Source organism: Orcinus orca, chromosome 21 (assembly GCF_937001465.1).
Source record: "Orcinus orca chromosome 21, mOrcOrc1.1, whole genome shotgun sequence".
NCBI lineage: Eukaryota > Metazoa > Chordata > Mammalia > Artiodactyla > Delphinidae > Orcinus > Orcinus orca.
The window spans coordinates 25,900,164-25,917,544 of record NC_064579.1 but is presented as its reverse complement, the minus strand read 5'-3'; the positions used below and the strand labels follow the sequence as shown (position 1 = coordinate 25,917,544).

General features: G+C 41.3%; 1 protein-coding gene across 2 annotated transcripts in view; it reads left to right on the top strand.

The window, feature by feature from the left end:
• The window catches only part of CSMD1 (CUB and Sushi multiple domains 1), a 1,746,885-nt gene that overhangs the window by 1,444,062 nt on the left and 285,442 nt on the right, over positions 1-17,381 (top strand). For both annotated transcript variants that reach the window (XM_049704254.1, XM_049704253.1), the window contains exons 19-21: positions 3,116-3,232; positions 4,716-4,931; positions 10,426-10,614. In XM_049704254.1, coding sequence (XP_049560211.1) covers positions 3,116-3,232; positions 4,716-4,931; positions 10,426-10,614 — 522 coding nt within the window. The remainder of the gene's footprint in view (positions 1-3,115; positions 3,233-4,715; positions 4,932-10,425; positions 10,615-17,381) is intronic.

Here is a 17,381-nt window from a genome sequence, read left to right as displayed (position 1 = left end):
TAGACGTTGATAACTACAGAATCCATAGTGCGAGGGCTGTACTTAACAGACCACTAGGAACCCAAGGACCTTACAGTAAATTGGCAGCCACTGCCCTGTCACAGAGCAAACTGTTAACACTGGGCTGACTCTGACTGTCTACCTTCCCTCCATCCTTTCATGGCTTACTCAGTGTTCATCATCCTGGGAGTGAACAACTGCGGGGCCGTGTGTCCATCACTTTGCTGCTTCGCCAGCCTCACCGTACTCTCATCACCTAGACTGCCTTTGAGTTTAGAGAACAAGATTCTTGTTCTTAGAATAAGTCATTCTTTGCTATATTTTTATAAATTATTTGCCTTGCCCACTAGAAAGTAAACTTTTGAAAAACAGGACTTGTCTGTCTTTCATGAGAATATCCCAGGTTTTAGTCTTTTTATCTACACCTGCATTCACAGTGTTGAGATGATGTCATCTTTCTACCCCTCGGTCAGACCTCTCTCATGGGATTGAGACCTGTGTATCCAATTGCAACACCAACCATTCTACATGGATGTCTAGTAGGCCTCGAGCTCGTGTATCCAAAACTGAACTGATTTACTTTCAAAACCTGATTCTCCCAAAGCTTTTCTGCATCTTCAGTTTTTCACACTTAGCCTTAAAACCTCACAGTCATCCCCAAATCTTCCTTTTTCTTCATGGCACCCACATCTCACTGACAAGAAAATCCTATTGGCTCTACCTTCCAAATATGGCCAGGTTCTGACCACTTCCCACCACCTCTGCTGCTGACGTTCTGGTCCAGAATCTTGTCTGTTTCACTCTCTGCCGCCCAACCACATCCTCACACAGCAGCCTAGCGCTCAGGCTGAAGTCCGAGTTGGCCCGAGTCATCCTCTGTGCAGGAGCCTCGGGTGGTCCTTCATCTCACTGAGACACATGCCAAGGCCTGGACGGGATCTGCCCCTTTAAACCTGGCTCCCCTGAGCCCTCCATCCTTACCCTCTCAGACCCATCGCCCTCCCCCCAACCCAGCAGCCCACTCTAGCTCTGGGCCTTTGTCTTTGCTGTTTCCTCTCCCCCCAAGTTTTTTCGCAGATTATAAAGTACTTCCTTCTTCTGTCTCAAGTCCTTCTTCACAGGCCACTTCCTCAGTAAGACTTGCCCCACACCCCATTTATGCTGCCCCCAGCTCCACACCCATCTTAGAATATCCCATTCTTCTTTTCTTCTTAGATTTCTTCTCTGGCATGCATCATCTTCCAACATGGTATAGACTCAGCTCTTCATATTATATTCTCTCTTCTTCAACTGGAATGTATACTCTGCCAGGGCAGAGACTTTTGTCCATTTTGCTCATAAATAGTGGGTGCTCAGTAACTATTTGTGAATAAACTAATTTTAAATGCTATATTAATGTTACCATTTCCATAAGAAGATGAATCAATGTAATTTTAAGATGTGAACACTTTAAACTGTTAAATTATTCTAGAACTCATTTTAAAAGTTTCTATTTTGCTGATTTTTACCTAGCTCTTTCCATTTGGTTTGCATATTCAAAGATATTATCTGTTTCCTTAAAATTACACACTGACTGAGGATGATGAGAAAAATCACGTCTTCTACAAATTAGCTAATTCTTTTGCAAGTATTATTCGTGGACCTAGCTTTTATGACACACGGTTCAGGATGTTCATATTGCAACAGACCCTTGAATGATGCAGGGGTTAGGGGCCTAGAGGACCTGGAGACTGAATCACAGCTGAACCTGAGTCACCTTTCCTACCCCCAGCCTCCCCCTGTACTGATTCCATCAGCTTTGATTCCTTTTTCAGTTCAGCTCTAACATTCTGAAAATCTTGATAGGACTTAAGATATGAAAGAAAAGACAAACATCCACTATTCAAATGTTTGCAAAATTAAGGCATATAGAATTTATTCAAATTTTAAATTATTGATATATTAAAGCTCTAATAATAATTATCATTAGCTAACGCCTTGGGTATTTGATACATATGGGGCCCTGTAAATTGTGTTCTACAAAGGCAATCATTATAAACACCTACCCTAAGAGATGGCTTTTAACACTATTTTCACTTTCAAGATAAGACACCTGTAAAGGAGGGAGGGCAAGCCATTTGCCAAAGATCACAGAGCCAGAGACGCATCAGCATCTGAACACATTGCTTTCTGACATCAGGGTCTGAGCACTTAAACCTCCATATTGCACTGATTCCCTAAATGTCGTGACTTTCCCCTTCGAGTGATTATGTATAACTTTCTTTTTCTTCCTTCAAAAATGAGTCACTGAGGCATATTGAAAAGGGCATATATTGATGTGAAGGATTTAAACTTAATGAAGTGCTACTGAGAAGACCAGCAGCTCTAGAGAAATGGAATCAATAAGGTATAGATAGAGATGCAGATATAGATATAGGTATATAGATAGATTTATTATAAGGAAGTGGCTCACGTGATTATAGAGGCTTTCAAGTCCCAAGATCTGTAGTCAGCCAGTTGGGGCCCAGGGAGGCCAATGGTGTAAATTCCAGTTTGAAGTCCAGCAGCCTCAAGACTCAGAATGAGCTGATGCTTCAATTCTAGTCTGAAGATAGGAATGAAGATGATGTCCCAGTTTGAAAGCCATCAGGCAAGATGTGTTCCATCTTAGTTTTGAGATGTTCAGCCTTTCTGACCTCTTCAGGCCTTCAGCCTGTTGGACGAGGCCCACCCCCACTGGGGAGGGCAACCTGCTCTACTCAGTCCACCTGTTCCAGTGTTCATCTCATCTAGGAGCATCCTCACAGACATACCCAGAATAATGTCGGATCAAACGTCTGGGCATCCTGTGGCCCAGTCAGGTTGACACATAAAATTAACTGCCACAGGAGGGTTCTTCTTCAGCTGTTTTACCTTAGCCTGTCTGATTTTTCCAGGTTTTGTACTGTTTAGGACACTGTATATCAACTGGAATATTTCAAGTAAAATAAAGTTGTTGTTCCATTTTATTTTACATGGAGGTGATCTTAAATATTCTTTTAGTCTTTGTGTAAATTAAATGGCACTTTAAAAGTATTTTGTGTAGCAATCATTGTGAAACTTTAATACTACAATGATATTTCCTTATTATTTTAAGCCCTCTGTGGAGGATACATCCATGGAAAGAGTGGAACAGTTCTTTCTCCTGGGTTTCCAGATTTTTACCCAAACTCTCTAAACTGTACATGGACCATTGAGGTATCTCATGGAAAGGGTAAGGATATTACATAGATTTCAAATATACAAAATAACTAGATACAAACATGGGAAGAAAGAAAAAAATATTCATGTGTGAACAAATAAGATAACTAATTTCCTCATGTATATTTTGATTGCTAATTTTGATTTTTAATAAGATTTTAGAAGAAAAATGGTCTTTAAATTATTGGTGCTTTCAAGCAGAAGTAGATTTCTTGTTTTATTCTGTATTGATCAGATGACTTGAATTTATGCTTGTGAACATAAGCTTGAAAATTAGGTGTAATGGTAAGGAAAAGAGGCATGCGTTAAATAAAATATGACTAGTGCTTAAGTAAAGGGAAATAAGAAATTATCTAAGCTTCTCATTTCTATGATAAATCTAGGATACATTTTTATACTTGACTTGTGTTCTAAGTGTACCCAGTATTATTACATATAATGAGTAATTTATCTTCACATAATCCAGTGTTGATTTATGGAGTAGATTTCATTATCCTCATTTTATAAACAAGTGGAGTGAAAACCAGAAACATTTGAATTTTGTGTAAGAAATACAGTTTATAGACATTGGATTTGGGACTATACTCTGAGTCTTTTTCGTATGAGTAAACTTGTCATTTTCAAGAAGATAATTTGGAATTTTTCTCACATAAACATTATGTAGATTTTGTCTTTCCACTTAAATTTGAGCTCAACTTAATGTTAAATTGACGTGTTTTATTATATACACTATCTTACACTCCGCCATCATGAATACATGTTAAGAAAAACTTGGCCTTGAAGGAAATTAAGAATAAACAAATAATGAGCAACCAAGGTTTTGTCATCATGAAAATAAGTATTTGTATTAAAAAGGACCTAGTCATGGTTAAATTTATTCATTATGTGTAGGAATTCAGAAATAATATTTTGTGGGTATAGTTACAGTGAGAACACATGCACAAGGGATCACATAAAACTATCATTTCAAAATGGTCTTTGCTCACTTGTGTAAGTTTCAGTATTAGACCTCCAAGCCTAGATTTTCTAAAGGACACGTGTTTACTATAAATGGGAAAGTGATCTCGTCCTTCGCTCCTCGGGCAAATGCTTTCCCTAAGGGGGTGCAAACAGTCCATTATGACCCTCCTGCCGAGTTTTATTATGCATTTATATCTGGACCTGTTGATACAGCTGTCTCTATATCCCTGTGTCTAACCATTATCTGTATCTGTACTTATATATGCTGAAGCATTTGTTTTTTCTGTTTATTCCTTCTTCTACCCATTCTCTGTATTTTTCTTTCAAACTTCAAAATTAAGGTTGCATTTTAAGATTTTCTTTTGATTCAAGACTTTTATGTCTCTAAGCCCAGAAGAAATTCTTTTCCCCAACTGTTAACTCTGCCAATGCCCCCCTTTACCCCCCTCTCTCCCTCTCTCTGTCTCTCTCTCATCTCTCTCCTTCTGTCTCTCTCTCTGTGTCTTTCTCACTACCTCCATCTCTCTGTCTCTCAGGGGTTCAGATGATCTTCCACACCTTCCACCTGGAGAGCTCCCACGACTACTTACTCATCACAGAGGACGGGAGTTTCTCGGAGCCAGTGGCCAGGCTCACAGGGTCGGTGCTGCCCCACACCATTAAGGCAGGTTTGTTTGGAAACTTCACCGCCCAGCTTCGGTTTATATCAGACTTTTCCATTTCCTACGAGGGCTTCAATATCACGTTTTCAGGTATGTTGGGGTCTTCTCTGGCAATACTCGTACTGTTTGTGTGAGCGAGTGTGTGTGTGTGTGTGTGTGTGTGTGTGTGTGTTTACACGTAAACGGCCGCCCATTGAGAAGCTCTAGTTGGGTGGAGGAGGAGTTGAGATGCAAGGGCAGCGGCCTGGCGTCCACAAGACACCATGCCTCACATTGACTGTAAATTCTCATCCCCCCAAATTTGCTAATATCACTATCTCTTCAGTCTCTCTTGTTATCAGTTCTATCAAAATCTCTGAGGAAGCTGTCCTTGTTGGGAGACATACTCAGAATCAGCTGTGGTCTGATTATTTTGAATCCTACCTTCCAGGAGATGCCATACTTGTACTGAGAACCACCTTTAGAGTGAAAAAAAGTATGAACACATGCAGTCGAGGATGAGCTTCTTGTTGACTTTAATGCCATCATACATGGCAGCAAAATGATACTCCAAAATTAAGAAACATTTTCACTTTTAATTATAAAACATAGATAATATTTGTGAGGGATTTATGTTGTTTCAGGCATTATTTGTATGGGTTAAATTGTTTAACTTGAATGATGCTAAGAATGGTATTAAGATATTTCTTTCTTAATTCCATGACTCCCAGCACACAGCTACAAGCTACACAGCTACAAGGAGTCTTTTGATTACAAAAGTCAGAGTGGAACTCTGAAGCTGACTCCTTTCGTAAACTCCCTAAAAAACAAGCAAGCAAACAACAGAAACAACAAAACACACTTTTCTGGGTCTTCGTAGCTCTTTGGGGCAGTTTTAAAATATTTTTAAATATTAAGACTAAACTGGCATCACTTTTTGAACATGCAGAACAATTCATTTGGTCACAACCAGTAGAAGACAATCTATAAAGCTTACACAAGGAATCGCTTTCATCAAGACTGTGTCACACACATGCTCAGACAGTCTTTTTAAAGACAAAATACACCTTTGATTGCAAAGCTGATTCCAAAGGAAACGTATTCTTTAGATATGCTAAAGGAATCATTTCATCTGAAGGCACGTTGCCTTGAAACTGGGCTGTGAACAATTGCCAGTGACGCTAACACAATGGAGTTTATTCTTTGTGCCCAAATAAGTAACCACTTTATTATGCAGTTGAAGCATTTACCCTTTTGGAGACTGTTCTGATATCTGTACAAAATCAGTATGCTGTTATATCCGGATTTTTTTCCTTGTTAGTCCAGTTTATTTCTGTCTTTTCTAGAAGGTTTATTAAAGGGTCATTTCTCAGTTATGTCTCCCAGTCAGTGTCGCCGTAGATACTAATGGAAATATGGGGGGAAAGGGCTCCTTATTCAAGTATGTTTAGGTCGAGCCGTCCACCCTCCCTGGTCTATCTTGAGTGTCCGCTACTGACTGCTCTCTGTGTACACTTACTATTCCAGCCTTCCTTCTCCATGCCTCCTATGATACTACTTTTTGGTTTTTGTTTTGTTTTGTTTTTTGTTTTTGCAGTATGCGGGCCTCTCACTGTTGTGGCCTCTCCTGTGTGGAGCACAGGCTCCGGACGCGCAGGCTCAGCAGCCATGGGTCACAGGCCCAGCCGCTCCACGGCATGTGGGATCTTCCCGGACCGGGGCACGAACCCGTGTCCCCTGCATCGGCAGGCGGGCTCTCAACCACTGCACCGCCAGGGAAGCCCTGATACTACTTTTTGAATGCCAACTTTCTGTGAATTCACATAGTTTCCTGGTCATTCTCTTCAAAAGATGAGAATCTGGACAACTTAGTGCCTTTACAGATGTGGTTTCCTCTTCATTCAAAACCCTTCTTCAGGGACTTCCCTGGTGGCATAGTGGATAAGACTCCACGCTCCCAATGCAGGGGGCCCAAGTTTGATCCCTGGTCAGGGAACTAGATCCCACATGCGTGCTGCAACTAAGAGTTCACATGCCACAACTAAGGAGCCCGCCTGCCGCAACTAAGACCCCACGCAACCAAATAAATAAATAAAATGTTAAGAAAACGAACCCTTTTTCATTCCTCACCAGGCAAAGCTGCATGCAGATCAAGCACTGCCTGTTGCTCGCAGTTGTCTCCTCTTCCTTGAGCAGAATTGTGTTCCTCCTGCCTTCCCATAACACTGTTTATATACCAAAATTGTGTGTCTCCCAACTTTATCTTTCCATATTTGTATCCTTCATGTGTCTTCTCCCGTTGTTGCACCATCAGTGCCTGGGAAAGAGTACAGAGTGCTCATTCTTTTATTTAGTTATTTATTTTTAATTCAGTGAGTGTTTGCTGAGCACCTACAAGGTACCAAGAATTATTCTAGGCCCTGGAGACACAGTAGGGAATAAAACAAAGGGCCTGCCTTCATAGAGCCTGTAATCCAGTAGGGGAGATAGTAACAGGGAATGCTATCAGAAAGAATAAAACAGTGAAGGAGTTAAAAGATGCTGACGTGTAGAGAATTGCCACGGTAGGTCTATCTGATAAGCTGACACTTGATTTCAAAGAAGTCAAAGAGCAGGCCAGGCTGCTATAGGGGACGTGGTCCTCAGAAGAAGCAAGAGCAGCAGTGGGAGTGTGCGGGCAAGTTTAGGGTTAAGGAATGAGGTGGCTGTGGTCAGAGCCCAGTAATTGAGAAGGTCATATAAGTACCTTGGCTGTGAATTGTGTTATGCAAAGCCACTGGAGGGATTTGAACAGGGATGGACATGATCTGACCGTTTTCAAAACTCATTTTAAGTAACATCCAACGTTAACACAGGGTCTTAGGTAAGATGCTGTTACACAGTAAGCCCCACAGGAGACAGCAGAAGCTGAGGCTGCGGGGTTGGTGCTGGAGTGAAGTGGACCAGGTCAGCTGGGATCGAATGTGTCTGAAATACAGACAGGGGTCAAGGTCTTCGTCTCTGTGAATGAGGATGCCACGCTTCACGTGGCAAACACGGGGACTGAAGCAGGTTTGGGAGGAAAAATATAAAATTTTGCTTTGGGAAATTGTAGGTATATATCCAAGAGGGGTTGTCAAGAGTCTTGAGTTCACAGAGAGGGTCAAGTCAGGAAAAAAATAATTGAAATTCATCAATAAATAGACAAAATTTAAAGACGTGGGGCTGGGTAAGCTGGGAAATGAGTGTAGCTGCACAGAAAGAAGGTACTAGGTTTTGGCTGGGGCAGGACATTTTGGTGCAAAGATGAGGACTATTCAAATCATGGACTGAGAAGGTGGGACCCTGAGCTAGGAGGAGAGAAGGGATAACCCTCCAAGGAGGAAGAGGGCTTCCACTGTGTAAGTAGGAGGAGGCAAGGCTTGGTGAGCGGGCTCACAGGGGGAGGCCGCGGTGGTTCTGGTCTGGAAGCGAGCCCGCTGGCGGGTGGAGAGGGATTGGGAAGAGGTGCCGTGGAAATAGAACGTGGAGCGCCTCTGAGGAACTGGTGCCGGAGTTGCCCCACCAGGCGTGGCGGCTGTGGTCATCATGAGGTCATGAGAGTGTTTTTTATTCGGTGGATTGCTGTGTCGCATTCTTATAATGGGCCCTGGAACACATGTCTGTGTGCTCATGGGAATGAGACTAGAGAATTGATGAAGAAAAATAGAGTAAGTTATAAGAACAAAATCTTTGAGTCCGGGAACTTGGAATCCTGAGGGCAATACATTTTTCTTCTGCTGGATGCCTAACTGGAAACGTATGCTGTGCAAATACACACTGTGTAATAGCCCATAAGTGACAATTGACACAAGAGGACCTTTATGTGACCTTGTGTGGGAGGGTGGAACTAATCCACACCTCTAATCTCACGGTGTTGGATCAGGCTTCCTATTTCAGTAGGTATTTTTCAGAGGACATCAGTCAAAATATGAAATAAAAATATACACAAAGAACCATACGATTACAGTGTTTTTCTCTATAATACAATAGATCTAGCACAAATAATAGCAACTGTTCTCTTATTTGGCAAGAGTTTTCAATTGCTTTTAAAGAAATGACAGCAAAGATGTGATTCGAGTTGAGAGTATACAGTCTATTAGGAGGAGAATGACTTCTGTCAGATGAAGATAAAGTTCCCTGGATTGTGACAGCTTTATTTTACTATTTCCTAGAAAGTCTACCATTATGTTTTGGTATGACAAATAAATATTTGTTGAGTTGAATTGAATGATATTACCTTTTTTTTTCCTTGCTGGGTCATACTAAAAATAGGTCAAATTAATGAGTATATCTCCAGAGTGGTGAGAGTAGTTTGAATATGTTAGGGATCCAGAATAGAGTTTTTACCCTAATGAAAAACAGGAGAAAGACAATGTAGAAAGCGTGGAGCTCAGATGTTGACCAATAAGTTGGGTGAGATGAGGGAAAAACCGGAGCAGAGATTTCCTCTTCATACGGGGTTGGGATGCCAGTGATGAAACTTGTGGATGATGGGAATAGAAAAGATAGATTAAAATTGAGAAATATTGGGGAGATGATGGTTTGGATTTAATATGTTCCTTGAGAACACAGAATCCACACTTTAGAGTCAGAACTTGAAAGATAGTAGTTGGAAATCAGAAAGCAAAGGTAGTATCTTTTCAGATGAACTAGCACAGTTTCCCCACCACCATAGGAAAAACTTTCATCTCCCACTCATTGCAATAATGCTCATCCTTTAATTGACGCTTTAACCTCTTTGAAGCTCTTTCCACCATTCAAACCCCTAATGGTGGCCCACTGTTTGACTAAACACTGGGCATTACACGCTGAGAACACAGCAAGAAGCATCAACAACACACTGAATGATGGCCCATGAGACCCATGACAACCAGAGTGCAGTTGTACCCATGTATAGAGATTTGAAAGAGTTGGTACTAAAGAATGAGACAAATACAAAATGCTCTTATTAGTACTGTTATTTTGGACATTTAATCCCCAAATGCAGCAATACACCAGACATTATTCTTTTTTTTCTTTTTAACTAAATTTAGCACTTTCTTCCTGGGTAGTTTACAGAAATTTCTAGCAGGATCCAGAATATTTTTCATTACGCATCAATAAAACATGGTTTATAAATTGAAAAATAGACGGGAAAAGGTTTTGCTATTCCATACTGAGGTGTATTTTAGGGGTGAAATTGGTTATGATAATCTTTCCGCCCTGTGAAAAAACCCTGTGATACTGCTTTTAGTTTGTTCTCCATTGGGTCTTGTTTATCCAAAGCACCTTTAAGAGGACAGTAACTGATTTTAGCAATTAGGCGTATCACTAAAATAATTTCATACTGTTAGTGACAGTTTTGAGTAGATCATGTTACTATAATGTTATACATTTATTTTTAAAAATACTATATTCCATTTGTCATGAGAAAACTCACAGTACAAAGGAAGACAATCCATATGACAGTTACAGCAGAGCCTGGGGGGGGGGAATATATATATATGTTTATTTTTTAAGTAATAGCACCTTTTTATTCTTGCTAAATAATTTTTGAGTATTTAGCCGGGTTCCCACGAGTGCACTCTGTCTCTTCATGTCTCAGAATATGACCTCGAGCCTTGTGACGATCCTGGCGTCCCTGCCTTCAGCAGGAGAATCGGTTTTCACTTCGGAGTTGGAGACTCTCTGACGTTTTCGTGCTTCCCAGGTTATCGCTTAGAAGGCGCAACCAAGCTCACGTGCCTGGGCGGGGGTCGTCGTGTATGGAGCGCATCTCTGCCAAGGTGTGTGGGTAGGTGGTCACGTGCTTTCATTTCATTCCCCCGGGGGGCAGGGCGGTGCGGTCAGCGGTCAGCGTGCAGGAACCTGCCGGCAAGGGAGGACAGGAGGCTGGCACTGGGCGGGCGCTCCGCTCCCCGGGGAAGCGGAGGAGGGGCCTCTCTGGGCTGTGGTTACCTCATCGGTGAAGCCAGCCCCTTTCAGCCCCAAGACGCCCTGGCTGAAGAGGAGTGAAAGTGAAGCATGTGTCAAGCATATTTATGGAGAAGAAAAAAAAATATGTACACACACACACACACACACACACACACACACACACACACACACACTATACCTGGGACAAAAGACAAAATAAAAGCTAGAAGCCATGCTGTATTAACACAACCTTTGACAATTCTGTTGCTTAAAAGCAGTGGTATCACCTGGTATAATGATGGGGACAATTTAAAATACTCGTTTTGTTGTTTTTTTACACTTTAACTCTGCTTAGATGATCGTGCATACTCTCGCAAAGTGGGCGTTGTAGACATTTTAGTGCTGAATGAGCTTTTTCACAGTGTTCTTGAAGAATTCAAGAGGTCATTACAGAGAGTAATAGGAATCTTTTATTTAGGTACTTGAAACTAGACACTGTGCTAAGACGGAATTAAGATGCCCATTCAGTGGGGTATATTTATTGTTAATCTGAACCTGTGCTGCTGTAGGGAGTTCCTCAAATCGTGGTGGCTCAGTTTAACTATGGAATCTTGGCCGCAGGTCTAGAGGGTCTGGTCATCAGCCCCAGAGGCAATATCTGGTAACTGTCACTTGGCCACGTTGCTCAGCATGTAAAGGGCGTACAAGCTGTCCTTTAAAGTCACAGAAACTGGCTAATGTAGCATTATGACATTTGTCTAGTGATGAACCATGGACCCCCTTAATTGTGAGCCTTCTGAGTCCTTGAGGCACCTGTGATCTTACCAGCTGATAAACTAGAGGCAGGTGGGAAAGTTGTGAAAATAAGATTTCATAACCCATAAAAATGCTAAGTTGTTAACTTAGTAAACCAGATTTTTCTAATGCACAGAATCTCTTCAATTATTAAGGAATATTATGTGGTTCAAAAGTTAATATACTGTCTTTTTGTGTTCCAGTGTGCCATAGATAGTAGGATAGTGAGGACTTCATTATAGAAAAATTACACAAGTGAACACGAATCAAATCATCTTTATCTCTTGCCAGGGCACATATCTGATCTTTCTATGATGTGGTTTTCTCCTAAAACAGTAGTTCTCACTTTTTTTTTTTTTAGTTATGATTTTTATTTGAGATTTGGATGCCAATTTTGAACACTATCTCAAGAAAAAAAGATACAATATTTTCTAGATGATCCTAGATGTTCCCAGAGTTGCCTAGAATCCATATGCCCCAAATTGGAAATTACTGAGCAAGATAGTTTAAAATCTGGGGGAAAAACTCCCAACTCGATGAAGTCAAAGCCTTAATCCACGTATGTAACATTGTCTATTGATTATAATATTCCATTTGCATTATTCTATTATTTTGTCTAGATTCATTATCTTTACACTCTTAGTCTTGTTATTTGGGGTTTTACACTGTTGCCTAAAGTATAAAATGAGGAGTAACTGGGGTTGAAATAATGTTTATTGAGCACTGATTCTAGACCAGCACTGCTCTGAGCTCTCTCCATGTGTTATCTTATTTAATCCCCCAGACACCTCTGTGAAGTTAGCACTATTATTGTCAGTTCCATTCTACAGATGGGAACACTGAGGCACAAAGAACTTAAGGCCTTTACCCACCGGCACACAGCCAGCAAGATTCCAACACAGGGCACCTAAAACCAGGCCTTTCAGCCCTGCTTTGCACTGAGAGAATGGCCTGGCGGGGCCGTTCTGTATTTCACCTCTTTTATTTCACCTCTTGTATTTTACCTACTGCTTCCTGACTTTCCTTCCAGCCATCTGGCCACAAGAGACCTTTAAATAAACATGTTAGTAAGGCACTAAAATCCACCAGGTGACCCACGTGGCACCTGGGAGTTCTCATTTCTCCCTTTCTCTCATTCTCCACATCGGATTAGTTGCTAGTTCTGAAGATTCTGCCTCTCCCCAGCTCTCCAGGGAGGCTCCCCGCCCATCCTCTCTGCCCAGCCTTGCAAAGGCTCTCAGCTTCACATCCCGAAGATGCTCCCCACCTCCAGGACAGCGCCAACCACTGTTGCCGCAGCCCCCAGAGTGATCTGTCCGAATTCAGAACCTCACAAATTCATCCCCCTTAACAGAACCCATGAATCAGCTCCCATAATGTGCAGAACAAACCTTCCACTCGCCGGGGACGCAGGCCCCTTATTCACTGGCCAGACTCTTCGACGTCTTGCCCAGCTCACTCGACCTGAAACTGCCCTGGTTCTCTCTTATGCTCAAGCCTCTCCCTACACTGCTCCCTCATTTGCAACGTGCACCCCCTTTTCTGCCAGGCTGACTTTCTCATTTTGGAACTCACCTCCCATGTAAACTCTTTCTACCCGCTTACCCACCGGCTGGAGAGGGACCCTCCAGGATAACCACTGTACTCCAGTAAACTTGTCTTCCTATATCTGTCTCTCCCGTTAGGCTGACCTTTCCTTACAGTGGAGGCTGCCTTAGCCCTAAATCCAGCTCTGTGCCTTATTCAATACGTGTTTGTCAAACAAATAAACATTATTTCTCTTGGAAGCTCCTATCTTGATCTCAAAGTTTGATTCATTAGGATGCTGTGTCTGTCTTTCTTCCTGTAAAACCATAGAAATAAGAATAATCTATCCCTAGACCAAAGTTGCAAATCCAATCCAAAGATCACAGGTGACCCTGGAGGAGTGCCAAGTGGATTATGAGAATGCTCCTTTCCCTTTTTCTAATAAACATCTGGTGGTAAATAGAAGTTCTAGTGAACACCTGGGCTGAGAAGCGGCCCTGTGAGATGAGGGGCATTGCAAAGCCTCGGTAGTATTTAGGGGGGTAAGTTCTTCAGCAACAGAATTGGAATCCAGATTAGCATGATGAGTAGGCAGATTGAGAGAGTATAGATTTTCATCTGCTGTGTTACTATCAAATAGTAAATTAATATCCCCAATAAAATATTTATTGATATTGAATATTTATTATTGCTTACAAATAATATGGTTAGTGCTATGGATGTGCACTTCCAGCTTCCAGAGCTGTGAGAAATAAATGTTATTCTTTTTTTTTTTTTTTTTTTTTTTTTTTTTTGCGGTACGCGGGCCTCTCACTGTTGTGGCCTCTCCTGTGTGGAGCACAGGCTCCGGGCACGCAGGCTCAGCAGCCATGGCTCACGGGCCCAGCCGCTCCGCGGCATGTGGGATCTTCCCGGACCGGGGCATGAACCCGTGTCCCCTGCATCAGCAGGCGGACTCTCAACCACTGCTCCACCAGGGAAGCCCTAAATGTTATTCTTTAAGCCTCTTGTCTGTGTTCTGTTACATCACCCAGAGCTGCTAAGACCATCTCATGGGTTGATGCTTTTGTACAGAAGAATTAACTGAAAAATCAATTGACTCCTTTCTATTTTGTTCATTTAATTTTAATAAGTTTAGTTCCATTACAAAACTCTCAATGACAATTCAATTTTAATTACAGTTTCAGGAGGTTCTTTATAAAAAAGAGCAAATGATTCATTTTAAGGGAAATTATATTCATTCATCTTAAAATCACTTTAAATGGATTATGGGAAGAACTGAAAATTGATCCATTTAATTGCTCTAGGCATGGAGATTTGCAATGGATGTCTGAAATCAAGTTCAAAGAATTTCTGAAATTCTGATGATTTACATTTTGTAATCTTCTGAGCACCTGCTTTTTACCATTTGTTGTATTTCACTTAGTTATCTCCTGTGGGACAGCGTCTCAGGCTTTAGTGCACCTTCCTCAGTCTTCTTGACACGTTTCAATTCTTGCATTTGGAAATGTGTTGCATTCGTCTTTGTGCACTAGTTGATTTAATTCGAAATAAATTTAAGTCAGTGGCCTGCCTCAGAAACAGGATCCCAATGCAGGCATTCCTGTTCCACGGCAGGACATTCTGTGAGACATTGAATTAAGACGTTCGGAAGGTGTGTTTCCCACAACAGCCTCATGTTCCTACTCTTTTGGAGTCATACATGCATACATGTTCCTCGTGGGTTACTTAACATCTATAAATGTAATTAATTATCACTATTGTATTTTGACAAACATAGTGTGGTTATTACCAGACCAGCTGGAGTTCAGATCACAGCTCCACCAACGCCCCACTCCATGTGATCTTGAGCAAGTTAATTATTAACCTAACACTATCTCAGTTTCTTCATCTGTAAAATGGATTTAGTGTTGATACTGACCTCATGGAATTGTTATATTTATTCAATGATATAATAGTTATAAAAATGCACTCTGTGCAAGTGACAAATAGACCAAAAGAAAAACAGATGGCTGTACCCAGCTGGGCAAAGTGTTAGTACATTTTATAGGCTCTACAATTACTTGTTTGATAATCTTCCAGTGTGTTCCTCTGGACTGGGAATTCTAGAATTTGTTGACATGTCCATTTTCACACTACAACACTCTGTGTTTTCCTTTAGAGTGTTTAGGATTCACTGTTTTCTTTTAGTGCATCTCCTCTTTTCCAAACAGATGTTTATCAGGACACCTCTGTGCTCCAAACCCTCCAGGGACCCTGGTTCAGTGACACCCATACACCCACTGCCATCTGGTTCAGTCTCTCTTTACAGCCAGATCCCCTAAGTCCTCTCAAATGTTCCCCTGCTTTGTCGCGTCCGTAAGGCCACCTGAACACCCACGTGTCTCACACCTGAGACTTTGCCATGTGCCATAGCTCCAGGTCCCCGACCCGCGTTTCTCACCAGACCCTTGATGCTGCCAGCCTGCTATGGAACCAAGTCTGAATGAACCAAGACCTCAAGACCAAATGGCTGATCATGTTCAGCCTGTAAAAGGTCATATTTTCTTATTGGTCTTCAGATAAAATCAGAAAACAACTCCAGCAGCAGCCACCCATGTTCATTGGAATAGCGTCAAACACAAATAATTGCCTAAAACCGAGGAAAGTAACAATTTAAAAAAATAAAAGTAATTACATGATGATCTACATGAAAATCTTTGAAGAACATAAAGTGATACAGATATAAATCAAATAGTCATAATGCATATTATATGTCTATATTAAATAAAACACTATAGTGAAATAGGCTTTTTAAATTGATGTTTGTATACCAGGTTTGTATACTCTAAAAGGAATTTCATATTCTTGGAGAACAATTTGAATAAATACTATCTTTTAAGTCCTGTACTGTACACTCTAGAATAATGAATTCTGACCTTCCACTTCTAAGTGCACGTGCCATGTATGTGTAGGTTCACTCACAGATGTATCATGAGTAAATTAATTGTTATTGCTTATTCACTTAGGAACTTTACTTGCATCTCAGGTTATGAGCACTAGTTGCCCTGACGCTAGTGGAGATTTTGTGTTCAAGAGGCGAGTATAAAGTGAGCGGAGACGTGCCGGCAAGGCGGCTGGCCCTTTTCCGCGTCTTTCTACCAGTTACAGCAACGGCCTTGTTCCTCTGCCAAGAATTACTGGTTACGACCGGCCAGTTAATCTCCCACACTCATTACTTCGATGTAGTGTAGACTTGCACTTAATCAGCACCACTTATTATATATCTGCTTTAGAAAAAAATCCCAGAATCCAAATCTTCACAAAAAGACATGTAAAATTACATCCTTAGATTTGATAAATTTTTTCTCCCTGGCTACCCAAATGCTAAAGCCTTCTTTCTAGTCCTACCTTTTCGTTGTATTATGAGAAATAAATGGTTAATGTCCTAAATGCTAATGTGAAAACAAATATAACCTCAGTTAATTGGTAACTTAACTTTTATCCTATCTGGATAAAATCTTTAAAAGTATACTCTCTTCTACAACAAAATTTTGCTCTGCTAGTTTCATTACCAATAATTATGAATAATATTATGAACTTTTAACTATAAAGTATATCCATCATTAATTATGATTTTTTAAAAGTCCACAATTCTTTTCCTAAGCTAAGCACTTCGAGGTTATATCAAATCAATAATGAGTCTGTACTAGTGGTGTGACCTTGGGAAAAACGACTTTTGAGCTAGTCTGTGCTTCAGTTTCCTTATCTGTGAAACGGGGTTTATTACCTCATCACGTAAGGTTATTGTCAGGGTTAAAGGATTTAATGTAACTGAAGAACTTAGAAAAATGTGTGACATATACCATTTACACATCCGCCTTATTGTGATAGACTGAGTCTACATTTAAAAAAGGATACTCCTGAGCCTGGAAAATTCTCTGTGTGGCAAGTCTGTCAAGGAGAAGAAGGGAATAGAAACAAAGTGGTGTGAAGACCCAAAGAAAGGAATTCCATCCATAAGAAGAACAAGAGAACACACCTGCCGGACGTAGGAGCAGAGCCTCCAGACAACAGAGAGAGAGGTGTAGGCTCCCCTGCCTCAGGGAGGGGAAAGCACGCCCTTCCCAGGATCACAGGGCTGGAGCCCATCGGAGTGGGTCTCCTTGGCTTTGCCTTCCTCATGGGACAGCCCCCTGAAGACACACAGGGACTTCTTGCAGGCAGTTTTCACAGTTACCCCAGAGTGGCAAAGCTCTCATGCCACATTTTGGGTTCAAGGTGTGTGGACTCAGCACTGTGTTGAGCTAATTACCCCGGGTGTCCTTCAACCCTCCCTCCGGC